This window comes from Mustela nivalis, assembly GCF_964662115.1.
Source record: "Mustela nivalis genome assembly, chromosome: 10".
NCBI lineage: Eukaryota > Metazoa > Chordata > Mammalia > Carnivora > Mustelidae > Mustela > Mustela nivalis.
Window position 1 is genome coordinate 14841106 of NC_139029.1, and position 26118 is coordinate 14867223.

Sequence of the window (26118 nt, forward strand, 5' to 3'; positions counted from 1 at the left end):
CTCAGTTCCCTCCATACTCAGCCAGCCTCAGAAGTCCAAGACCTCTGCCAAAGGCACAGGCAAATTGACCGGCCTCCCTAGACACCAGGTGATGCCTGGTGCGGTGCCCTCTCACAGAAAGGCCTTGCAAGGGGTCTGCCGCAGCCCGAAACTTGCTGCTCCATACTCCTCTGGCCCAGGGCTGCCACCTGGTCTGAGACCGCCACCCGGGGACTGGCCCGAGGCCTGGGGTTGGCTGGGCCCCCTAGCTGGGCATCTTTAGTAGACAGTGACTGACATCCTTCCTCGGGGAGACTGACTTTGAGACAGACACATACACCAGAGAGAGCAGGCAGAGTGGTGTAGGCGAGGAAGGAGAGGGCACAGGGAAAGAAGTGAGAAGAAGCCAGGAGGCAGCCACCTACTGGCCAGCCTGGGGCTTCTGTCCCAACAGTCCAGGAGTTCCCAAGGCCACTCGGCTTTCACATTCTCTGTCCTGTGCTCTGCCAACAAGGACTTGCGGCTTCCTTTGATTTTTTCCCCAGCTGAGAAGGGCTTTTCAACTAAAGCCCTCAATTACTTTCTTTCCCAAGGGGCTGTCTGGTCAGGGAAGCTCGGAGCCACGGGAAGGACATCAGAAAGCTCTGTTATTTTGCAGAATGCTGCTGCTTCTCTCGGCACCGATGTGGGGCAGAGGACGGCAGGGAGGAGCCGGACCGGCGGACGGAAGGAATGTCCACATGCACCCGGGCACGTGACCCGGGATCACAGAGAAGTGGTTTGAAAATTATCCTCAATCTCAGACTACCAAACCCCAGGCTTCACCTACAGGGAAGGACACTCTAGATGCTGCCTGATAGAGTGTCTGACTCTCTAGGGTCAGCCATTTAACTGCCAGAATGGCCTTAACATTGACTGGAAGGATGGATGGAGGTCAGCTGGGTAGATGGGGATAGGTGGCTAGGAGGAGGGAAGGATGCTAGGTTGATGGGTGGACAGATGGATGAAGGGCTGTGTAGACAGCGGACGGACGGAGAGTTGGGTGAATGGATGGATGGACAGGTGAACGATGGACGAGGTAATGGGGAGACCACAAAGGGCTGGGCAGACGATGTCCAGAAAAGTCCGAACTAGCTCGCTGTGAAGAAGCCCTACGGGAAAGGTTCTGGCTCCCACATATGCCAAATATCCCATCATTAGGGGACACTGGGCTATCAAGCCCTCTTGGACACTTGTCTGACCCCTACCCAAGCATAAATAACACAGAGAAGATCTATGACAACAAAGTACAGAGTTCCCCTGTGCGAACGGACACTGCGCCCTCAAAGTACAGAAAAGAAACAAGGAGACATTGGCCACAGGCAGTCTGGCCACATGGATTCCTACAAAGCTCAGTTCAAAGCCAAGAGCCCTCACCGCTGGGGGTAGAGAGAGAGGAACCTTCAAGTCTGTCCCCAGAGCCTGTGCTCTCTCAGGGAGAGCAGACCATCCTGCAGGCAGGGCTGGGGCAGGGAGGCTGGCCTGGTTGGGGGGGTGGGCCCTGGGCACACTCACGGCAGTCAGCCTCGTCGGTGCGGTCCTCACAGTCAAAGTCCCCGTCACAGTGCCACAGCTTGAGGGCGCAGTGTCCGTTCGCACAGGGGAACTCGTTGGGCTCACAGGGCGGTGCGGGGCCTGGGGGACCGGGCTCGGTTCAGCCAGCGGCCTCCCCCAGCCAAGCCACTCCCATGCCCCCCCGCAGCCGGCTCTCCACCATCCGGTCCTCACCGCAGCTGAGCTCGTCACTGCCGTCTTCACAGTCCTCTTGCCCGTCACAGACGTAGTCTTTGGGGATGCAGTGCCCACTGCGGCAGGTCGCCTCGTGAGGCCCACAGGGCAGAGGCCTGCCTGGACTGGGGGCCAGCAGCTGGGGAGTGGGCAAGCCTGGGAGCTGCTGTGGGGTGGTCGCCTCCAGCTGGGGCACTAAGGGTGGCGTCTCCACCAGAGCGGGCGGTACGGAGCTGAGCTCTGGGACTGGCTCCTCTGTGGACAGAGCCCTCCTGGTGTTGGCACAGGGTGGTGGCATGTGGCTCCTCACCCCTCGCCCCCATGCTCTGCTGGCCCTCCCCATACCTCCCTGCCAGTGCCCCTCCCGAATCCCTGCCCCCCCCCCCCGCCTGTACCAAACCCTCCCAGCTCCTGTTGGACTTGGGGGCCAGGTGCGTGCTGGCCCGCCTGGTGTCTGTGGGTCCCTGGTGGCCCTGGATGGCCCCTCACCACAATCGAGCTCATCAGACATGTCCCTGCAGTCAGGTCTCTGGTCGCAGCGATACTCCAGGGCTATGCACTCGTTGTGGCTGTGGCAGGCAAACTCGGCCTCGGTGCAGACTCGCGAGACCTGGGGCACTGCGGGGGTAGGAGGAGAGTCAGAGGGACGGTGCGGGGGAAGGGGGGAGTGGTGTGCAGGGCGGAACTTGTGGGTGGCACAGGCACTGCGTGGCTGGGAGCAGGCTTTGGTGCCCTGTGTCTGGCTATTTGGTTTCTGGCAGACTTCAGCGAGGCAGAGGAGCACAGGGTAGACACATCACAGCACACACGGGGCATGGGACATGTGGCGGTGGCCTCACCCATGCCTTCCAGAAACCCCACACGCAGTTAACAAGCCACACGCATGCGAATACCACATCACACGCATGCAGGCCACAAGCTGGCCCAGAGAGGATGCGGGGAAAGGCTGAAGGGGCGGCTGTGGGCTTTGCCGGGCCATCTCGCCCCGATCCTCCTTCCTTCCCCGCCATCCAGGAACTCGTCCAGGTACCTGGCTGGGCCTAGGTCTGGCTTACACTCTCACCTGGTGTCACTGCGGCCGCCACGGCGGCCAGAGGGGGCGGGGGTGTCTGTGCTGGAAAGGAAGGTGTGATCAGCACTGGCCCCACGTGGGACCTGGGAGCCATGGGCTGCGGGGCCAAACCAGGCCCGTCCCACCATCCCTAGCTGGGGAGCCTCCCTAAAATGTGGGGAGACGAAGGCTGGGTGCCCGGAAATCTTCAGATCTGGGGCTGGAGAATACCAAAAGAGCACACTTGAACTTTAGGTGTATTCTTTGGGGTTTTGTGTGAAGAACAAGGGAGGTGATGGTTTCGATGTAATTTTTCTGATTGGGCGACCCCACAGGAGGGAAAGAGTGTGTTCAGTTCTGAGTTCCCCTGAGTCAGGGAGGGTGATGTCTTGGAGATTTTCCCTGGGGAAGAGACAGGGATGGAGTCGGGCTGAGAAGCAGGGCCTGTGGGGGAATGAACAGGGCCTGTCTGGTCTGGGAGTCAGAACAGGAGACGGGGTGCCATGTAAAGAAACCCGGGCTGACTGAGAGCTTGAAGGCCAGGCCTTTATATCTGAAAGCTGTGTGACTATGGCCCAGTTTCTCGATCTCTCTGTGGGGACTCATCTCCTCTCGCCAAAGGTTCTGGCAAGACTGGCATGGACATGGGGCTTGGTGTCAGTTCTGGCTTTTCCACTACTGCCCAGGTGAATGGGACAGGCCACTTGTCCTTTCTGGGTCTCCGTCCCTTAATCTCTAAAAGAGGAAGACTGTCTCCTTTGTAGGAATGATGAAGGCTGAATGGGAAGCTGGACATTAAGGGCCTTCACTGAGTGCCTAGCCTCCAGTTAGCATTCCATACATGTCTGTTCTGTTATTATTAAATACGTAAGTGTTTGGTCTCAAAGTACTGTATGTAGAAAGGAATTCTCACCTAACTGTCAACGTATGGAGGTCTAGAGAGAGAGCGGGGAGAGCAGAAATTGGGTCTAATTGGGCACCAGTTCGAGGAAACAGGTTACAAGATTACACTGAAACCCAGCCAGCGCTGCGTAGAGACTGAGGGAGCAGACTGATGGGGTAGTGAGCTCCCTGTCCCTAGCGGTGTACAGGCCCCACGCTAGAAGAGCCCATGGTGGGGACCCTGGAAGGGGCCCCACAAGTCTGAGACACGAGGAAGTGCCCCAGGTCCCGGGATGGGCTTACCTGTACCCAGGCGACGGAACTGGAAGCCCTGGGGGGAGGTGATGTAGGAGGCGATGGAGCCGCTGGAAATGACCCTGTGCAGCACCTCCTGAATCTGAGCCCCGTCCGCGTTCCCTTCCGAGCCCACGTCCAGCTCCACAAAGACCCAGCCGTCCAGCTCTCTGGGGATGGGGCAGGGGGGCCGGGGAGCTGGTGAGCCCGTGGCCTCAGCTCCTCCCTCAGCCCCCAGCCTGAAGCTCAGGCCTGACCTCCTCTTTCCCTGTCCCTGGACAGCCCGGACCCGAGTGGGGCAATTTAAGGTCTAAACTGTCTTCCCAAATTCCTGAACTTGCTCCAACAAAGATGCACTCCATTTGGCTTCTCTTCCTTCCCCTTCTTGTCGCCCCCACTGCCCCGGTCCCTCTCCGGCCCCCAGGGGACCCTTCTCACTTGATGAACACCACACTGACAACTTGGTCCCCAGGAATCTTCAAGTACTCTGACTCGAGCTGGGAAGCAACACAGCACCATCAGCCTCCAGACATCTTCACCTCGTCCCAGGGCCGCCCGCTCCTCCCCCATTCTCGGGGCACTCTCAGGCCCCTTCCCCTTCACCTCACCGTGTCTACCACCGCCTCGGACACCTCCCGGAACTCCTCGGAGCCCGCATCCTCCAGCTGGGGACTGTAGTGGATGGAGCGGGTGAAGTTTACCAGGGCCCGGAAATAAACTGTGGAGAGGAGTGGGGTGTCACCGTGAGGGGCCCGGCCTGGTAGGTGGTGGCCTCAGGCAGCTAGGCCAGCGGCAGGAAACTCAGGAATGGTCTCTAGAGGCCTTCTGCCCAGGCTGACCCCTGGGTGTCCACAGCCATGCCCAGCACTGCCCGTATGAGTACTTGTCACAGTGGCCCTGGCAGTCCTGCCCAGGGTCAAAGCCGAGGCCTCCACCTTCGAGTGAGGGGGCTTCAATCATCGGGGAAGCAGCCTGACCCAGAAGCTAAGTGATGTTGCAAAAGAGGACCCCACCCCCACCCCCAACGGCACAGAGAATGCTGGACAAAAAGAGCTGGCTTCTAGAAGAGGCTGGCCTGGCACAGGGATCAGCCACGAGTGACTGAGACATGCTTCCCCACTCTTCCGTGGCTGGTTCTGCTCATCCCTCAGGGCTTGGCTCAACCATCACCTCCTGCAAGAAGACCGCCTGAATTGCCTTCCTCGCTCAACCCTGGCCATGTTAGAGAGACCTGGTCTGGACCCCCAGCCCCTGCGCTCCCCCCATCAGAGCACCTTCCACCCTGCACTGCCTAGATCCTGCCCGGTGACACATGGACTATAGGGATTCATGGTGAAAACCATGGCTTCTGAGGTCAGCCACACTGCAGCACTGAACTCACCTCTCTGAGCTTCTGTTTCCTCCTCGGTCTGACGAGGATATTAATTTAATATTAATATTTTAATTAATATTAACAACAAATGTTAAATAATAAACATTAACGTTTTATTATTAATATTATTAATTTAATATTAATTAATTTAATTAATTACATTGACTGCACTGGAGAGCTAGAGGGAATAAATGACATCATGCTCACATACACCATCTCCCCGAGCACGTAGATGTGGCGCCTGGCACAGAGCAGGTGCTAGAGGATCGGGAATTGGTGTCCCCTCCCTTCTGTCCCCTGCTAGACCACGAACCCGAAGAGGAGTGCAGCCCTGGATCACATTCACCCCTGCATCCCCAGAGCCAGTGTAGGGCTTGGCACACAGTTGGCGCCTAAGATGTGATGACTTAATAAATTCATATCAGATCAGTGTGGGCGTACACATACGACTGTTTCTAAGCACCTACTATACATATATGATATGTATAAAGTCGGGTTTTTTAAAAGATTTTATTTATTTGATGGAGAGAGAGAGAGACAGCGAGAGAGGGAACACAAGCAAGGGGAGTGGAAGAGGGAGAAACAGGCTCTCCACTGAGCAGGGAGCCCAACGCAGGGCTCGATCCCAGGACCCTGGGACCATGACCTGAGCCGAAGGCAGACGCTTAACATCTGAGCCACCCAGGTGCCCCATGATAGGTATAAAGTTTTGTTGCTGTTGTTTTTTTAAAGATTTATTTATTTATTTGAGAGAGAGGAGGGAGAGAGAAAGAGAGAGAAAGCACAGAGGGAGTGGAAGAGGGAGAAGCAGCAAGCTCAGTGTGGGGCTGGATCGCAGGACCCTGGGATCATGACCTGAGCCGAAGGCAGACACTTAACCCATTGAGCCACCCAGGCGCCCCTGTATAATGTTTTATACACATTACATACAATGTTCATGAGTTCACACAGCAGTTATAAATATGAGTTAATATGAGCTGGGAATGACTCATATACATACACACGTAAGCACTCATATGGGGCTCTTAGAACAGAGTCTGACATGTAGTAGATGCTGACTCGGTCTATAACATATGTTTACTGTATACATAGACTAGTGTGTACGTGTACACACACACACACGCGCGCACACACACACACACACTGTTTCTTGAGCCCCTACTATGTACAAGATATTTTAGGCATTAAATCTTATAATGTTCCTGAATTTAGGTGTTAATTATAATTGCCAAGTTAATGAGTTACAAATATCAAAATGTGTGTAAATGCTTAGGACGGACTCCGGCACACAGTCGGTTCCAGATAACGTGAGCTCTTACTGTGTGAGAGGCAGTGATGTGGTTAACAGCTTAGCTGCTGGAGTAAAACTGCCACTTACAGCCCTGTGACCTCGTGTGATACGCTTCACCCCCGAGGATGAGCCTCAGTGTCCTTGCGTGTAAAATGCGTGTAACAGCAGTCCCCACCCCCGAGGGTTCTTGTGAAGCTTAAGCTCAGGATCGTAAAGTACATTTTTGACCGTGCTGGGTGAGTACTCGGGGCTGCCTGGGTTACCTCTAATTACAACAAACCTGAGGGATGGATTTGGTTTTATTACCTCTCATCTGAGAGAGGCATTTATTCCTCTAACAAATCTATATTGATGGCCTACTACGTGGTTGGTGGTGTTCTCAGGGCAGAGGGTCTGGCTGTGAACTCCACATATGACCATTCCTGTCCCCACGGAGATGATTTTCTAGTGGGAGGAGAAAGGAAACAAATGAGCAAGAAATACGTGGCCTCTGGGGAAAGAACCAGGGCTGGGGCAGAGGGTGTGCTGGGATCGGGGTAGGGTGCTATGTTCCGGGGGGGCCAGGGAAGGACTCTCCTCAAAGGGGATCCCTGAAGGAAGAGAGTGAGCCATGGAGGAGAATCTGGGGGAAGAGCATTCTGGGGAGAGGGTACAGCAGCTGCAAAGGCCCTGAGGCAGAAGGGGCTCAGAGAGGGGACTGATGACAGGGTGAGGCCAGTAGAGCAGGGGGTAGTATTGGGTGGGCCTGACCACAAGGCCCATTCCCTGTGCCCCTGCACTCGGCCAGGCCCCCAGGTGCACACGCCCCCCAAGCAAGGACCCTCTCCCTCTGTGGCCTGGGCTAAGCAAGCCCTGGGGTGTCAGGATGGGGCAGGAGGGGACTCCTACACTGAGGGAGGGTGCTCATGCCCTGAAACACAGGGACCATGCTGGGCTGGGCTCCTGGGGGCCGGGTGGGTGGAGCTCTGTGGGTCGAAGCGTGGAGGCCGTGAGCTCGGCCACAGAGGCCCCTTGTGAACAGGCACAGAGGCCCATTGAGAGCCCCTCCAGCCCCTGGCCTCAGCCCCATGGCCCAGCGCGGGCGAGGAGGCCGGGCCTCTGCCCAGGAATGTGCTGGATCCTGGGGGAGGGGGCCAGGGCTCCACAAAGCCCCTTTCTCCTGGGCCCTGGGAAGGGTGTGGACCCTCCAGGCTGACCCCACCCCTGCCTCCTCCTCCCAGACCAGGGGTAGGTCAGGGCGAGCACCCTCCCTCTTCCACCCTGAACTGCCTCCCTACGACCAGCGTCTGAGGGCTGAGGGCAGGAGGTAAAGCCCTGTCTGTCCCAGGAACCAGGCCCCAGAGCTGAGGGTATTGTAAGAGAGTGAAGCTGCCCCGGGTGGGTGTGGTCTCTGGGTGCCCACCCCGGCCAGCCATCTCCCTCCTGGCCCTCATCTTGACCTGAACCAGACACCTCACTTGGAGACAGAGGCTGGAGGAGCAGAAGGCCAGGAGCTGCCTGTGCCCAGGTGGGGGTGGGGAACAACACGGGACCACCCCTGCCCCAAAGCAACGATCCCATCAACTCCCTGCTGCAAAACTCCTCTGCCACACACCCAGGCCCCTGAACCCCAGCCCTGAGGGCCCCTGGGTCCCTTGGGTGGGGCCCGAATCAGTCAGTCCTGAGGGGAGTACAAGTGGCCTACAGCCTCTAGGGCCTTGTTCCTTGGGGGGGGGGGGGGGTGGCTGCATTCATCCCTGTCCTAGCAGTGCCCAGGGTGGGGGAACCCTAGGGGACCCACCCACTGTGTTTAGATGGGGCCTGGCTATGTCCTGGGCAGGGGCCGGCCAGGCCCTCAGACTCAAAAAGAAAGTCCCTCAGAACGTTGCGTGTGATAAAATAGAGGCTGGGGAGGAAGGGGGGGGGGTAAGGAATGGGGAGGGAGACAGAGGGACACCCCCAGGTCGCCCTGGCCTCACTGAACTGGGCGGAGACTCCCCACCAGCCACAGGAGGGTAGCCCGGGGCCTGCAGAGCAGAGTTGCAGAGAGAGTGGCCAGGAAGGACAGCAAGGGAGGGAGAGGGGACCAGAGGGAGAGATGGAGATGGGAAAAGCCAGAAACAGACAGACAGAAGGTTATGACGGGGATGCAGAGAGAAAGCAGGGGAAGAAGGAGAGCAAGGTTTGAGACACAGAAGGAAGGGAGAGAGGGAAAGACAGCGATGGAGAAAGACAGAAGGAGACAGGAGGACAAAGCACAGATGAGACAAAGAGGACAGAGACAGGCCAAGGCAGGGGAGGAGGGGAGCAGGAGGCCCCGAGGGGTGTCGGAGCAGGCCAGACACGAGAGAGGAGCTGGGCGGGGATCCCAGAGAGGGGATGTCCGAGCGAGGGGCTGTCTGCCACGTTGGGGTACTGGCGTGCAAAAAGTGGGGCAGGGCCAGAGGCTGCGGGAGTGGGCTAGGGTACCATCTCAGGGGCTCAGCTTCAGGGTACTGGGCTGGGCCCCAGGCAAGGGGCATGGCCGGTGTAACCCCGTCTCTGACGGCCCTTGCTTCCCCTGCTTCCCAGCATGGGGCAAGGCTGAAGTGAGCACACAGAGACCCTGGGAATGACAGACCCACTTGCTGACTCCAGGCCTCAGACTCGGCCCAGCTGCCTGGACCTGCCCCAAGGGTGGCGGGCCGATGCCAGGGCCAGGCCTGGAGGGTCTGAGGCCCTGTGTCTTCCCACGGATAGGACCCACTCACAAGCGCAGACCTCTGCCCGGCTAGCAGGCCCTGCCCGGCTGCTGCTCTCCATTCTTAACCAACCCCTTCTCCCACCTCTGACCCCTCCTGCCCTCGCAGCTGCCTCTCACGGGGGAGGAAGGCTGGCATGGGCTCCTCAGAGCTGTGGTGGTCGACAGCCCCACGGCAGAGGCCACAGACATTTCCAAATGGAACGTAGGGACAGGACCAGGGCCTCCGCAGACAGGCCTCGCTTTAGCAAGAGGCAGCTCCCAGGCTTCCTACAGCCCTAGAAGGACCTACATGGGGAAAAGCTTCAGGCAGGATCCGAGTTCCAGGGGCTGGGAGGTCATGGTCAGGACCAGGACATACAGGGGCCAACCCTCCTGTCTGTACTTGCCCAGGTAGGACACAACCCTCGGGCATGCGAATGCCCCTGATGCACCAAAGGTAGGGTCACCACCCCGGAGAGGTGAAGGCCCACCCCTGTGGGAGCCACTGGCTGCCGTGTGGCCGTCTGAGCTGAGCTCCACCCTTGGCCCTGACTACAGGGTGCTCAGCACTGGCTTCCAGAGAAGGCAGCAGGAACCATACAGAGCTGCTGGGTTTTGCCATCCAATAGTTCCTTCTCTACCCGGAATGCTGGGGTTGGAAGAAGGAGGGACTCTGAGGCCCAGTGCTGGCCTGGCCCCAGCTCCACTGTGCACCGCATGCTGGCAGCGTGAGCCGCTGATGGAGGCCTGATTCTCGTCTCTCCACCAAGCCCAGCCTTCTTCCCGAACCCAGGAACCCTTGGCTTCCTCCCAGGTCCAGGGTGAGGCTACTTCCACCCCTAGTTGGCCTGCCCAAATGTCCTGAGCTAAATAGCACCCTTACCTGGCCAACCCCGCCTGGGGTCCCCAGCTCTGCACCCCGAAGAAGGGATCTAGGGAAGGACCCCACAGTGGAGTTGCTCTGGGAGATGAGAATTTTCCTTTGAATGCTGCATTTCTGGCTTTCAGCACCTATTATAACCGGACATATTCTGCCTGTGGCCCTAAGCCTTGTCCCTTGGGCACAGACGACCACACAGCCTACACATCCCGACTCGTGGGGACCTGCCAGTCATGTCACATGATTGTCACTGGGCAAGTATGAGACCACCTGCACGGCAGGCCCATGGAGCCCTTGAGGCCCTCGGCTCCTGAGACAGGACCTCTGTGGTAGGAAAGCCCTGCTTTGGGGCTTCTGTGGGGAGCAGGAAGGGGGGCCTATGCCCTTAGCAACTTACCCATCTGAAAGTCCGCGCTGCCCAGGTCCCCACTCCCCAGCTCATCTGCAAGCAGAAGAGAGGTGTGTGTGGCAACAGGCATTTATTGGGCATCTATTGGGTGTCGGGCACGGTTCGGGGCCCTGGCATGTCATGTGCCAGGTCATGAAAGCCGAGAACTGTCGCCTCCTCCCCATGCCTGCGGAGGCTGGGCGGGAAAAGTCCGCTCAGAAGCCTCCGTCGGAGAGGGCACGGACCAAGGCTGTACACTCTGGGGACCTGACTGTCTGCCCGCGCTGGGATAGGATGGGCCCGGTCACACTGGCCACCAGGCGAGGCCAGGCCGGGGTGCAGTGCGGGGCGGTCACTGTCCTCTGCTGTGCCTTGTCTGCCACCTCCCTGTCAGTCCTCATCACCCTGGGCTGTGGGGAGCAGCTGTCATCCCAGGGTCACACAGGTTGTGAGTGGAGGATCCGGATGAGGCTTAGGATGCTATCATCTCTGGAGTCGCCCCCTTGGGCCAGCTTCCTAGGGCCCCTCTAAGGACGGGTGGGAAGAACCCCGCCTCCACCCCCTCACCTCTTCTGCTCCCTGCCACCAGAACCTTCTGCTCACCTCCAGAGGCCTCGTCAGCCAGCAAGTCCTCGTCGTCAGAGAGGTCTGAGTAGCTCCAGCCAGCCCGGCCCGCCGACACCGTCTCTGCATCCTCGGGCAGAGACAAGCCATCATACGCCTGCAGCCCGCGGGCCACCTGCAGGAGATCACACAGTCGATGGTCACGTTCTCCAGCCCCCGCCAAGCCCAGGACCCCTCTCCTCACTTCAAGCGGGACCCCGGGTCCCACCCCCAAAGCCGTGGAGTGGTTTACTCAGATGTGGTTTGGCTAAGAGAGTCAGGCTGGGGCTGAACTACTCATTTTGACTCTGTTTCCCCAAAGCCCCATTCACCCTTCAGGCCTCAGAGCCCAACCCTGCAAATTCACTGAGTCTGAAAGAATCCTCATATAAATAGACATTAAAATCACATTGGTAAGTGATGACTGACTCGTCTTCCTTCGAGAAAGTAAGGGTCATCCAGGACACCAGGCAGTAGACAGGGGACCATGGGCAGGTAACGGGTAACCTGGGCCAGCAAAGAGGGAGGCCATAGGCACGAAGGGTAGCCAGGGTCAGGATGGATAGGACAGAGACAGAAATCAAGGGTGAGCCCACTGCGGCTGCTGTCTCTAATGACAGCTTGCCATCAGGCCATCTTGGCCACCTCTTTTGGCCTCAGTCTGGCCTCCAAAGTTCCAAGCCACAGGAAACACATTCCAGCCATGCTGGACAACCCGCTCCGGCCCTCGGGGCCACAATGACAAGCTCATCTGTGCTCCCAGCAGCGGGAGTGGAGTCCAGCGGCTGGGCGGGATGGGGGCAGGACAGGCGTGGTGTCAACTCTGTGTGACCTCAGGCTGATGCTGAGCCCAGCACAAGTTCCACAGAGGGCGTGCTGAGACCCTGCGCCCTGCAGGCCAGAGCAGAAGGGCCCCGGCGGCCTTCACACCTGCCTCTCTCAGGTCAGGGTATGGGCAGTGAGTGCCTCTTGCCTCTCAGATAAGATCAAGATGTTTCCAAATGAGTTTTATCAGATACCGTAGAGGAAAACACAAGCCCGGGGGAGCCTGCGGGAACCCCAGAGCCCCCAAGCACCAGCGTGCATATTTGTGATATTCTGTGGCCCCGTAATGCATGTCCAGCCCCAGAGAACCTGGTGCGAGTATCTCAGGCCCTGCCCTAGCCTCGGCCCTCCCTGGGGAGCCCAAACCAGCCAGAAGGAAATGGTCTGGCTTGTGAAAGCCAGACCCAGCCCTCACTGGCTAGACAAGGTGAAGGTAACAGGAAAGAGGCCCAAGGAGGAGAAGGAAAACAATGAGACGGCCAGTCTCTCTCCCTCCCTACAGCCCCCAGCTTTGCCCAGCCCATGCCCCTGCAGGCTCTGGCCTTTTCTCGCGTGGTCCCTTTGCTGGAATGCCCTTCCTCCCTTTATTTATCGGACTAAGTTACCCTCCAAAATTCAGCTCACCATCACCTCCTCTAACTGCTCAGTAAGAAAAAGGAATGAATGACTGACATTTACAGCGACACAGCCGAACTCAGTCACACATGAGGAAAGATGCCAGACACAGAAGGCGACGTTCTGTGGGGCTCCACTTATATGAAGCTGTAGTGGAGGGATGGTCTAACCCTCAGTGACAGGTCACTAGTTGCCCGGGACCAGGGGTGGGGCAGGCTGACCGGGTAAGGACACAAGGGAACCTTTTGGAGTGCCAGTTCTCTGGGGACATACCTCTCGTGATTGAACTGTACACTTAAAATGGGTACATTTTGTTGTATGTAATTTGCACCTCAAGAAAGATGACAAAATTAAATTAAATTAAATTAAATTTTTAAAAAAGACAGTTTCTTCTGGGAGACTTTGTCCTGACCCTTGGCCTTCACAGTCCCCTCTGTGCCCACACTGGGTGCTGGGCACTCTGGGCTCACACTCTAATTACCTGCATCTCCACTAGAATGGAAACATCCTGAAGGCAGGGGCCCCATGTTGAATAACTACTTGAATGAATGAATGAATGAATGAGTGATCAAATGTCCTCCCCTATCAAGTCTAGCTGCTTCCTGAACTAGACTTGCTTTGGAGGCATTACCTGCTCCCATGCAATCTACACACAGTCTCTCTTCCTAGGCTGGGAGCAACTTGGGGGCAGGGTCATTTGGTCACCTTTGTATCCACCGCGCTACCAAGTCTTGTGCAAGGTCTGCACTGCCCATGACTTACCCTTCTCATGGCCTAAAGCCCCTTCCCCTCCCGTCCAGGGGGCAAACCCCTCCTCCGGTTCCTTTTCCTTCCTCACCCTCTCTCCAGACAAATGCCCATCCCCGTCCTAGGTGGCCAGCAGACTTCTGGCCTAGGCCCAGACTGGGTCTGTATCCAGGAATGAACTTTAGAACCTCCAGGAGCTGGTGAGAAATAGATTCCGGGACTCCTTCTCATCCAGGAGGGAGGGATGGAGTGGTGTGCGCACAGAGAACTCTGACTCACTGGCTAAGAACCGCAAGATCAATCCCCCACGAGGGGTTCTCCCTCCTTCCCTGACTGTGGGTAGAGGACAATGTTCCCAGTGGGCGGGAGGGGGGTTCAGAGCAGGCCCTGGCTGACCTAAGGGCAGCGTGAGGCTAAGACTGGCCTAGGGGCATGGAAGAGGGCAGGCTTAGAGACATCCCACCTGAGAAGGGTTCTCCCTCTATGTCAATGCCACACCCTTCCCCTCCCTCTGCAAGCCAGGCTGTCGGGGGTGTGCATGGGGCGCAGAGATTCCCGGCACCCCCTAGACACTGCCGTCTGGGAAGGGAAACTCTGGTGGTGAGCAAGGTCCGGAGCTTCTCTCAGGCCTGGAGCTGGGAGGGCGAGGGTGGGGGGGGCGGGGGCGGGGAACGCGGTGTCAGGACCAGAGAGGAAATAGCAAAGTGAGATTCGACTTGGAAAAAATGTCAGGAACACACATCTGCAGTGAGAGGAGTAAGAGAATCCAGAGCGTGTCGGGCCCGGATAGAAGCCATCCCACCCCAGGGACTCCAGGGAACGGGCCCTTCCACATGCCAGCCTACCCTTGCTTGCAGCCCCCTCCCCAGGGCCCGAGTTTCCGGGGTCAGATCAGGGCCTGCAGCGAGGGCCAACCCAGCAAGAGCAGAGGCAGAGGCTTCATTTGAGAAAAGCTAAAGATCAAAAGGTTCTAGCAGCTGTATTTCACATCTGGGAGGCGAGAAGGAGCCAGACCGGAAAGAGGCTCCCGGAAAGAGCCCAAAGCAGCCTGAGACTTGACCACAGAAGGGAACTTGGATTCAGATCTGGAAAGTCTGGGGTCTACTTGGGAACAGAAAGAGCTAACATGTATTAATCACTTACTATACACCAGGCACTCCTTTAAGGATGTTTATAAACGTGAACCCAGGTTATAGGTGTTAAACAGACCACTGTAGGGATGGGGACATGGAGCGGTCGGGTTATCTACTTGAAAATCTAGCAGGTGGCAGAGCTGGGATTTGACCTCTGGTGGTTTGGTTCCAATGTTTAAGCTTTTGCCGGAAGTAATTGAGGTCACTGAGAGTGACTCCACAAAACCTTTCAACCACAGTGCTGTTTCACAGTCTACAGAGCATTTCCTCCATCTTAGTGTCATTGGACCTTGACCATGACCCCTGAGGTAGCTGAGCAGGTGTGAAAGGCCCCCTTTCACAGAGGAGGGAACAACACCTTGCTTTCCCATGTAACTTGCCCAGGTGAGTGGCAGGCAGAACCAGGACAGACCCAGGATCTCTGGATTCTGCATCTGTTAACCAGGAAAGAGGCAGGGCTGAGGCTGGAGCTGCAGGCTGGCCTTGAGGTCTAAGCAAGGAGCAGGATCAGGATGTCCAGGGCTGGTCGGTTCCCATCCCCAACCCAACAGGCTCCCAGGATGGCCTATGGGACGCCTGAGCTACCAGTGGTCTAACGTCCCAAGAGGGCCAGTGGTGGCTCCAAGGTCAAAGGCAGAAATAGAACCCAGGTTTCCTGCCCTGCAGCCCATCTCCGGCAATGAGAAAGCCCAGCTTCCTCCCAGAGGAACGCAGTACTCAGGCAGGCGTTGGAGCCGGATGGCGGGGCCGGAGAGGAGGGGTCCAGAAGGCCGACTTGGGCCAGAGAGGAAGGAGCCAAGCAGAGAGGGGGATTTTCCAGACCTGGCAGGTTCCTGGTGGGGGAAGTGGAAGCAGCTGACTCATATAAACCAAGGCCAAAGGACTGTTTTAGTGTGCTGGGAACAATTGCTTGGAGAAGGGGTGTGGGCACGGTGGCCCCCCCGTGGGGCGCAGAAAGGGGGACCCAGACAGGTGGAGAACTTCTGGGAGACCGCTCCCTGAGGCTGGGCTGTGTCTAGGCCTTCCTGGTGGGGATGAGGGTGCACACAGGTCTCCAAGTCCAAGTCCTACAGAGACCCTTTGGGACAAGGGACGGAAGCTGGACCTTCCTCTCCTGGCCTAAGTGAGGATGAAGACAGATCCAAGGCTAGCTGGGAAGAACTCAGCATGGAGGGGAAAGGGGGAGCCTTTAGAGAGGGGCACAGAAGGTGGAGAAGGTCTGGGGGACAGGGGGAGGTGCAGATACAGATGCGAGATATGGGGTCTGGGATTTTTCAGGAAGTCCCTAAGTGAGGGTTTTGGGCCTTGCAAAGGGTACATGTGCAGATAAGTGTTTTTGGTGTTGTTAACATCAAGGAAGGCAGCGGCACAGGGAGGAGGTGACAACAGGAACGGGCTGGCTCCATTGAGGGCTTTCTCAGGCTGGTCCCCAGCCTCAGCACCGTGTGGACCACCTCGGTGACTCTTCACAGCAACCGGGGCAGGGCCGGCGCTGCTGGGCCGTGATCCCTCGTCTGCAGTAAGGGAAAGCCAAAGAGCTCTGAAAACTCAGAGTGTTTTCTTTTTTAAAATGAGTTTATAACAAGCTCATTCAGTGCCAAGTCCTGACCCAAACTGACAGGAAGCTATTAACATCCTATTTACTCCACTCCGGGTGAGGAGCTGTAGGTTTTGCTGCAGCAACGTGACCGCGTTTCACGACAGGCGTTGCCCCAGACTCCACTGAGTGTTCTCACCGCTTCTATGCAACCGTTCTCCTATCTAGAAACTTCCGAATTCCAAAGCGCCTATGACTCCCTGGGTTTCGGGTGCATGACCAGTTCCATTTGGAGGATGAGCAAAGGGAGGCTCGCAGAGGATCACCGTGTAAAGGAAGCTGAAGGCATGTGAGGCACGTAGCTTGATGCCCTGTATACAGTAAGAGCTCAGTAAGTGCTAGAATGAGTAGCGTGCAAGGGGCAGAGTAGAGGTGAGGGGTGGGTATGGACAAGAAGGGATGCATGGCAGCACGGGGTATGGGTTCAGACCCAGGCTCGGTCTCCAGGTCTGGAATGTGGGGGAAGGCTCTGGCCCTGCCACTTAAGCTCCAGGCTGGCTGGTGGGGTGGCACCCAGGCTGTGGGTGACGATGCAGCTTGGGGCCGAAGCTCAAGATATCTGCTGGCTCCGAGGAGGATCCAGAGGGCTTGGGGCTGCTCCGGAGTATTATTCACGGATGACTTGGGCAGCCCACCCACTGCCCCCTCCTCACAGCCCAGGCCTGGGCTGAGCCCACCGCCACCCCCACAGCTGGGCAGGAAGGTCTGAGCACCGCAGTCCCCAGGGTAGCTGCAGCTGCCCAGGGCAAGGCTCCAGGCATCTGGGCTGGAGTGAGCTCACCGCATTGAAATCCAGAGACTGTACGGGGGCGGGGGGACAAGCGAGCCCCTGCCTGCACACCTGCCTTCTGCCAGCACAGGCCCTGCCTCAGTGTCCCTTCCCCCATCCGGGGCCCCTGGGTCTTCAGGGAAGGACACGCACCCGGAGAAGTTCCCTCCCCCTCTGTTACAATACTGGCTCCCAGGTCACTTCACAACCAGTGCTCCCTGGCTCTGCAACAGCCTGGGCCCCAGATACAGGGTCAAGGTGCCCGCCCTACCCCCAGACTACCCAGTGCCCTGTCTATGGGCAGCAGACAGCATAGGGGAAGGAATCTGTCAGGGCAGCACTTTGTCGTGCAAACTGCCAGGGGCGGGTGAGCCCGACACAAAGGCCAAAAGGCCTTTAATCCCCTGGCAGGCTAAGAGGGGCGCCGGGCCGGAAACGAGGTGGCCACAGCGTCCTCTGGCATGCCTACCCTGCCCGTGCCACATGGGAGGCCTGCCAGCTTCCCACACTCAGGCTCCCAAGGTGCAGGACCTTTGCCAGCCAGTTAGCCGGGAAGAACCATGATCCCCCCCATTACCACCACCAAATAAGGAGGATGGCAGAGGCACAGCAAGGGCTCCAGGGCGCAGGTGCCAAGATCAGGTTTTCACAGGGCTTATCTCGTGCAAACGCACAGCCCCCTCAAGCAGGTACCGGCTCCTCCACCACCCACCACCGTCCCCAATTTACAGATAAAGAAAAAAGCTCAGAGAAGTGAAGTCACCTACTCAAGGTCACACAGCTAAGGCAAGGGGAATCTGGTTCAAAAGCAGAGCCCCTTCTTCTGTACTCTGCTAGCCTAGAGGCCCAGCAGCCAGCAGGCCCCTGCTTCCCACCCCAAGGCCCGCAACCTGCCAAGCCTGCATTCCAGCCAGGGCCAAGAAGGAGCATGGAGGGCTGGTCAGGGCCTTCACCAGAGAATAAGGACGCAGAAACGTGGAACTCTGGGCTCTCTCGTGCCATCTCTGCCCCAGACTCACCTTGTGGCCTTGGATAAGCCCCTCGGCACCCTTCCCTTCTAGCACACTGTAGCCAGTGCCCACTCTGTGCACCAGGCTTCCACACCAGCCGTTTCTGTTGATGTGGAACAGAAGGAGCAGGAGGGCCGTGATATTCACCTGCTTTGAACACTGCTGCCTCTTCAAGACAGAAGACACGTACTAGGTGCTCAATTAACATCCGTGCACACAGACAGAGTAAATGAATGAACCAATGAACCTGCCCAACTGCCCCCAAGTGGGGATTAGCCCTTCTGACAGAAGAAGAAAATGAAGTTCAGAACGAGAAAGTAAGGCCTTGCTCAAACTCACAGCAAGAGTCACATTGCCTCAGTTCCCCATCACTAAAGAGGAGGCCGCAACACCCAGTCCCAAGGGAAAACAGGGCCCAGATACCATGCTCCCTGAAACAGAGAACACTCCCTCCACGCCTCAGGTTTCTCGGTGGTGAAACAGGTATAAGAAAGTCTGCCTGGTTTGCCTCCTTCCCAGAGCTGCTGGAAGAGGCAAGTGGAATGAGGGGGTACCTGCTCTGGGAAGGCTGGCCAAAGAACTCTGCCTGGGCCTTTCCAAGGTGGACCTCACACAGTCCCTGCCTTTAAGGTCCCTCTGCATGGAGCTGGGGTTACGGCCGAACAGGGTTGTCACCACCAGGGCCCGAGCAAGAGACATGGCCAGTGGGGCAGAGGGTGGGCTCTTCTCGGCAACCCAGATTCCAGGCTGCCTCGGCCACTTCCTAGCTGGGCAGCCTCAGCTTCCACCCCTATAAAAAAAAAGGATAATCAATCCATCCTGCCCTATAAGGTTCAGTTCATGTCGCTTAGAGCTTTATTTCTTGAGCACCTACTATATGCTGGGTCCTAGGGATAAAACTGGGACATAAAGAGACACAGAGCTCTGTGTTCCTAAGGGAGATACAGCATTAAACCAAGATATATGGACATGGTGTGGGAAGGGCTCTAGAGAGGAAGGATGGGGGGGCCAGGAGGGCCCAGAGGAGAGTCCCCTCACTGACCGAGGCAGGTGGGAGTTTGGGGAAGGTTCCCAGGGGACAGGACAATTCAGCTGGATCTGAAAGATGGCCTCACCTAAATAGGGTGGTGAAGGGGCAGAGTGCGTGCACTAGGCAGAAGGAAGAGCACATGTCCCACGTAGAGGATGCAGCAAGTGCAAAGGCCCAGAGGTGGGAAAGGGCACAGCATGGTTAAGGGACCAGCCCTAAATGGGCTTGTCCCAAAAAAGAACAGTATCCCTGGACTACGCTGATGTCATGGTGTTAGTCACAGAGCCAATGTCCTTCAGTCCTTCCAGAGTCCCTGTACTCTCCTCCTGCTCCACAGACACCCCAAGAGCGAGCCTCCTCCCAGCGCTGACTGAGCTGCCTGTTAGCCTAGAGGGAAGCAGGAGGAAATCGCTGGGAAATGCTCCCCCCCCCCGCCCCCCTGCGCACCGGAGAGCCAGGTGCTGCCTCAGCGGTGGGGGAGGCAAGTAGGAATGGCTTCCGGGCCTGGCCGCCCAGCAAGAAGGTCCCCAGGGCGTGAACATTATCCGCCAAGCACCACTGGTGCCAACAGCGCCTGCGGTGTTCACGTGCCTGCCTCCTGCCTGCGGCCCAGGCTGGTTCTCAGATTCTCTGGCACCTGGGAGTGTCGGAGTGTCTGTGGGCCTTCAAGACACCAACCTGTCTGGGCCAGCCTATTCTCTCTGGGGTCGCTGCCCACAGATTTTGTGAATGAAGCCCCTAGCACAGTGCCAGGCTTATGGGAGGAGGGGGGAGGGCGGAAGGTTCCACAAATTTGTGTTGAAATGAGACACTAATTAAAATAAGGACCATCTCCTGAACCTAATGGGCCCGGCCTTTCCATTACTCTTGATTCTCCAAAGGATGAGAAGAAATGCCTTTATTATGGGTAACCAGGTTCTGTGTGACCTACACACACACACCCCTACACACACCTCTTTACCCTCCTCCCCTGCTGTGCTCTCCCCACTCCCTGCCACACTTATCTCAATGGGTTTCAAACACACCTAACTCTACCTCAGGGCCTTTGCACTTGCTACATTCTCTACCTGGAACACCACCCCCAGCTGTTGCTCTTGTTTCTGCTCACATGTCACCTTTACAGAGACCCAGACCACAACCCAGGTCCAGAATCTACTAGTCAGCTCTCTGTTACTTCCCTTGCCCTGCTTCACAGCACCTCTCCACCTACATTCTACCTGTGTTTACATGTTTACCTGTTTATCATCTGTCACCCCCACCAGAACATCAGCTCCCCAAAAGCAGTGACTTTGTCTATATCCCCAGTACCTACAAGTACCCGGCACCGAGTGGCTGCTCACTAGCTCTTTCTAAGTTAATGAATGGATGGAGTTTATAAATGAAGAGACTGAGTCTTAGGAAGATGGCTTACCCAGAATCCCAGAGCTGGAAGAGCCAAGGCTGGGAGCCAGACCCCTCCCCGGTTCCCAACCAGGAACACTGTACTCCCGGAGCCCTCCTCCTACCATCTCTGACGCCTGAGGCCTCTGGCCAAGGGACCCATTTCTGAGGGGACAAGACTCTGCCCTTGGTCACTGAGCAGAGACCTGCTCCCTGCCCAAACCGGCATCCCAGGGAACGGGTGAGGGTCTCAGAGGTCAGCAGGGCTATGGCTCCAGCTCGAGGGCCTTGCACCAGGCCAGCCGGGCTGCCAGGTCTCAGGGACTCTGGTCCCGTTCGCTCCCGTAGCCATCAGCAACAGGAAAAAACAGGCTGGAATGGCTGCTCTTTGCGGCCAAGGAGGCCAGCTCCCCCTGCCCCCCTGGGCTTTCCTCATCTGCTTCCTGGAGGGGGAGGAAGGGCCAAGCCCATGACTGAAGACAGGCCTGGGGTGGGGGGGTGGGGAGGGCAACAGAGCTGGAAATAAAAGGAAGGGCCCCTTCCTTCCTTTTGAAGTGCCCCTGTCCCCTTTCCTCATGACTAATGTCCATTCCAAGGCACAGTAACTCTGGACACGGCAGGAGGGTCCTGCATTCCAACCTATCTGAGAAAGGCTAGTTATACAAAGCTGGGCTGGTTCCCTGAGTCCTCAGTGTCCTCAGCACCCTGAAGAGGGAAGGGGGTGACTATTTACTGTTTCTCCAACTTGCTTAACTTGGAACCCTTTCTTTCTGCTCATGGCACTAGGGTTCCACAGAGTACATACTGGAAGCACCAAAAGGGAGCTCTTGAAGACAGAAAGCCCCAAGGCCCCATGCAATAAAGGGCTGATAGAGGAAAGGCAGGCCAGGCGACCGGAAGTGGGGGTATGTCCTCTCCTTGGGGAGAAACACTGTCAGAGTCTAAGAAAAGCGAGATGGAACCTGCCCCTTTCCTCCCTGGCCATCAGCCTGCCCTCTCAGGAGAGGAGTCCTGTTTGAGGGGACACACAGAGGGTGGCCCCATGTCTGGTCGCTCCTGGTCCCTTAGAACCATACAGAAGGTCAGAGGATCCCTGTGCCCACGAGAGACGGGGAGCTGAGTATTCTAAGGGGAAGTTTAGCTGCGGGGCTCTTCCAAGGGCAGAGCGGGCCAGGAGGGACTGAGAAAGGGCTTCCGGCTCAGCCCACTGTCTGGAGTAAGCCCCTTCCCCTCTCTAGGCCTCAGGTTCCCTCTGTCAAATGATGAAGCTGGCCTCGATCACTGCTTTCCAGTCTTGGGTCTCAGCAGCCTTGGGGGACAACTCAGAAAGTGGGTTGCCCGGGGTGGAGGGACAGAGAATGTGGGTCCCCTCTCTCAAATACTTGCTTCAGTGAAAACATACCCACCCTTTCCCATTTTACATGAAGACCTTCTGCATAGTACCTCTGGTGTAGCCCCTGGTTAGCTGAGAGCAGCTCCTTTTACCCCTCTGTGCCTCTGTTCCTCATCTGTAAAATGGACACAAAAGTTCACATTATCTATCTCATGCGACTGTTGTAAGGATGAGATAAAAATGTCAAATGCTACAAATAGCACTAGCCTATGGCAAATGTCCTGTGTTTGTTGTTACTTATCAAAATATTGCAGAATATAACCAAAATACTATTATTTTGATTGGCATAAAGGTTTTGCTGCTCAGTAATAAATTTGAAAGCTCTCAACATAGATGATGCCAAAGATTCCTTCTGGCTTTGACATTTGAGGACACTGACATCCTGAAATCTTAGGTTTCTAGAATTCTAGGCTATGACTTCCACCAGCAAAGAGGGAGGGGCTGGCAGAGGGAATCCCAAAGTGAGAACCAAGCCTTAAGCATCGGGCTGCAGGGGACTGACTGCCCAGAACAGAGTCACCATCAACACCATCATCACCTCCCTCTTCCAGAAAAACTCAAAGCAGCCTACAAAGACACACCCAGAAGGTCAGGAGAGAATGAACTACACGCACATAACAGAAGCCCACTAAAGCAGACAGACAGTCTAGAGTGCGGTGAGTAGATAGAGAATACGTGCCAAGTTCTGGAGGTCTGAGAAAGCAACCATTCATTTGGCTCTGAGCTTTCCAGTGGCCAATGGGAGGAAGGAAACCTGACCAGTCCCTGGACTCCGTGTCCCAGTGAGGTCAAAATAAACCCGTTGCTTAGAGGAAGCACAACTATTCCTGATACTGAGAGCAGGGAACGTCCCAAGGGCAAGGATTATCTGGCACTCTTCTTTGCCCTTGCCAGTGGGGCTGGCATCCCATAGGGGTCCACTGACCGTGACCCATTGAGGCTGAAGTCCGGGGCAGAGGCTATAGCCATCAAAGATCCAGGAGGCTGGAACGGCCATCCAGACTGTGCCCCCCAGCATCCTTGGCCCTGGGCAGGACTACCCATCCCTCCCCAAACCTGAACACAGCCAGTGCCCAAAATAGCCAGAGCACCAGAGGGTGCCAAGAGGCCCCGGGCAGGGGACATGGCTAGGCCTGCCCACAGTGGAGGGCCCAGTGGGCCAATGCACACACAACCCTGGCGCACAAAGGAGCACCTTCACTCAGGCACACAGCCCTCCCTGGGAGTCCCCCACCCACGGAGCTCCCCCGCCAGCCAGCACGTTGCTCACGCAGAACCAGGCAGTGTTCCGCCCTTCCCTCCTGCAGGCTTTCTTGCAGGAGCCAAATGGAAAAGTCTTCCCAGAAACACCAGCCCTACCATATAGGGAAGACGTCCTCCTGCTCCAGGATCAGCCTCCCCTCAGCATCCTCCATGGTCCCCCAGCTGCAGGCCAAGACAATGGGGGCTATTCTGGGCTGCATGGGGGTATTTAAAGCTCTGGCTGGACCTCTTCCCTGGGGAACAAGAGGCCTTGACCTAGGCAAGACCTTCCTGAAATTGTTGCTGCCCAGACTGTGGTAGCCACATCCCAACCTCTCCTGCCAGTACTTGAGGCCCTGAGAGAGGCAGTGCAAGTGCCCCCTCCTCCAGGAAGCCCTCAGGGCCACTGCCCAAGACCCTCTGGAGAACTGGGTCCTGGGCTCTGCTTTGCCACTGGTCTCAGTCCATTTTCTCATCTGAAAATGTGGCTAATACGGCAGTGTGTGTACAAGAGCTTGGCGGCTTCTCCCAGCACTGCGTGGGACAGAATGTAAGCAGGGACAGTGATTTTGTTTATTTTGTCACTGTTCTTTTTCTAGCACCTGGCACACAGTAGGTACCAAATAAATATTTATTAACCGATATATGTATTTGTGGAATGTGTCTGGAGCGCCCAAAGAGCCATAACATTGCCAGATCTCATTTTGGGTCCTTAGAACACTCCAGGACTTAGGCTAAGTACTTAACATTGATGCTCTCATGTAATTTGTTCAATAATCCTAAGAGGTAGATCCTATTATTTTATAAGCAAGAACATAAGCGTTCCACTACAAGTGGTTAAGGAGTTGCCTGGAAGGGTGCCTGGCTGGCTCAGTCGGTGGAGGGTGCAACTTGGGATGTCAGGGTTGTGAGTTCAAGCCCCATGTTGGCTACAGAGATTACTTAAATAAATTAAAAAAAAAAAAAAAAAAGGATCCTGCCTTGGGTCCTTAAACTACTAAGTAGCCAAGATGATAGTCAGACCCAGGAACCTCAAGAAGTTTCTACTGTTCTGCACAACATACTCCGAAGAAAGGCCATGGGGTAGACAGTGAGTCCAGAGCGAGGATCCTAGATTCAGCCATGCAGTAGCTGTGTGATTTCAAGGAAGCCTCTTGGCCTCTCTGGATCTATTTTCTCTTCCATAAAATGGGGGCATTAATTCCTATTTCTTTGTGTGTTCATAGGATCAAAGGAACCCTGGAATGTGACCATGTCACCCATATTAGACCCGACCCCTTCCCAGGGGCAGTGGCTACGAAAGATGGTGGGAAGATGTCCTTCAGAGGCGGGGGTGGGGGGGTGCCCAGGGCTGGCTCTGGAACAAAGCTCAGCAGCTGCTGACAGCAGCTGGTAAGAATTCTGGGCCTGGCCCAAGCAGGGGGAGAAGGGGCGGGCTGAAAAATCACCTCTGGCCCTCTTCTGTCACCCTTCCCTGCTGACAGCTACTGGGGCCTCAGGGCCAAGGGCCCCACAGCAGGAGGGGGGTAGGAGCAGGCTGGCTGGGGTCATCTCAGTCCTCTTGCTGCCAACCGTTCAAATCCCAGGGTCCCTGGCCCTGCTGGGCCCACTGGCCAGGATGCAGGCCTCATTCCTGCAGCCCTTTACCCAGTTCCTGGGGAAGTCAGCGGGGAGGGGGAGGGACTGGAGCAAAGGTCTGTGGGCCCAAGATGCTTTAGCTGGAGACTGGTTGATGCCCCGTTGGGAGGGGTGGATGGGCAGGGCCAAGTGGGCAGGGGGTCCCGGGAGAGGCCCCGTGGTGTTCCTGGCAAATGGCCAGGGTGGCAAGCCCTTCAGGGAGGCTTTTTGGAGCCTGTGAACCTGGTCTTGCCTGGCTCCACCCTAGGCCCCTCAGCTCCCAGCACAGTGCCAACCCTTTCCAGTTCATTCCAGCCCACGCGGCCCAGCTCCTCTGAACTCTTGCATCCCTGTAATTATGCCTGGCCATATTTTCCGAGGCGTATGTGGAGAAGCAGCTTAACAAAGGATCCCTGGGCCGTGTCCAGATGTCAGAGGCAGCCTGGGAGATGTAGTTTGGATGTACAGGTATTTAAAGCCTGGGGCATGTTCATAGTTTTTTGGGGGGGAAGACTACTATTTTTATTGTATTAATAAATCAAAGAAAGCCATCTTAGGAAATGTGTGTTGGTCACATGCCACCCCAAACCACTTGGAGCTGATTGGACGCCCTAGGCTGGCAACTTCCTAGCTGTGTAGCTCTGGGCAAATCCCTTGACCCCTCTGAGCCTCTGTTTTCCAATCTGTAGAATAGGAATAAAAATGACCACCTTCAAGACTGCTGTGAAGATTTAACAGGACAACCTGTCCCCTTCTCCCTTTCCTCCCCTCATACCCCCACCCCCTCATCCAAGGGCTTACAGGCCCAGATAATGAGCTCTCCAGAAACCCCCAGGGAAAAATAATTCCTGCTATGCTCCCCGCCCCCCCGCCGCCCCGCAATCCACCATAGGCGAGGTAAGCCTCAAACGAAATGTGCCTGGGAAGCCTTCCAACAGATTCCTGGGTCCTGTTCTGCCAGGGCTGGAAGGGATCCCCTAGCCCAAAGCCCTCACTTACTGGGAGGGGAAGCCAAAAAAGAGCTCAGAGAGGGCAAGCAAGGGCATCAAGGAAGACCAGCCAGTGCTGAAGAGTCTGAGTTCAAATTCCATTCTTTTTTTTTTTTTTTTTTTTAAAGATTTTATTTATTTATTTGACAGAGAGAAATCACAAGTAGATGGAGAGGCAGGCAGAGAGAGAGAGAGAGGGAAGCAGGCTCCCTGCCGAGCAGAGAGCCCGATGCGGGACTCGATCCCAGGACCCTGAGATCATGACCTGAGCCGAAGGCAGCGGCTTAACCCACTGAGCCACCCAGGCACCCTCAAATTCCATTCTGTGACACTGCCCATTGGGGGACTTTCCACCTTTGAGCTTCATTTTAGTGACCGTAACCCACGCCCCCACTGTTGTTATAAGGATGAGATGGATGGTGTATGTAGAGTACTTAGAACAGTGCTGGTTACTCAGACAGGCTGTGGGGGCTCCAAGAAGAGAAATCCTAGCAAGCTGATGGCAGAGGCAGACCCAGGACCCAGGTCTCTGGCTCCTAACCCAGCGCCCTTCTTCCATCGTG

The 26118-nt window shown here is 56.5% G+C and overlaps 1 protein-coding gene across 3 annotated transcripts in view; it reads right to left on the reverse strand.

Annotated features, from left to right (window-relative positions):
- HSPG2 (heparan sulfate proteoglycan 2) overlaps window positions 1-26118 on the reverse strand; it is a 98573-nt gene that overhangs the window by 54118 nt on the left and 18337 nt on the right. For 2 of the 3 annotated variants that reach the window (XM_082684522.1, XM_082684521.1), the window contains exons 2-10: window positions 11209-11344; window positions 10615-10659; window positions 4582-4691; window positions 4412-4470; window positions 3983-4143; window positions 2810-2860; window positions 2236-2364; window positions 1747-2001; window positions 1534-1653 (exon numbers count right to left, since the gene is read on the reverse strand). In XM_082684522.1, coding sequence (XP_082540648.1) covers window positions 1534-1653; window positions 1747-2001; window positions 2236-2364; window positions 2810-2860; window positions 3983-4143; window positions 4412-4470; window positions 4582-4691; window positions 10615-10659; window positions 11209-11344 — 1066 coding nt within the window. The remainder of the gene's footprint in view (window positions 1-1533; window positions 1654-1746; window positions 2002-2235; window positions 2365-2809; window positions 2861-3982; window positions 4144-4411; window positions 4471-4581; window positions 4692-10614; window positions 10660-11208; window positions 11345-26118) is intronic. The other variant, XM_082684523.1, reaches the window with a different exon arrangement.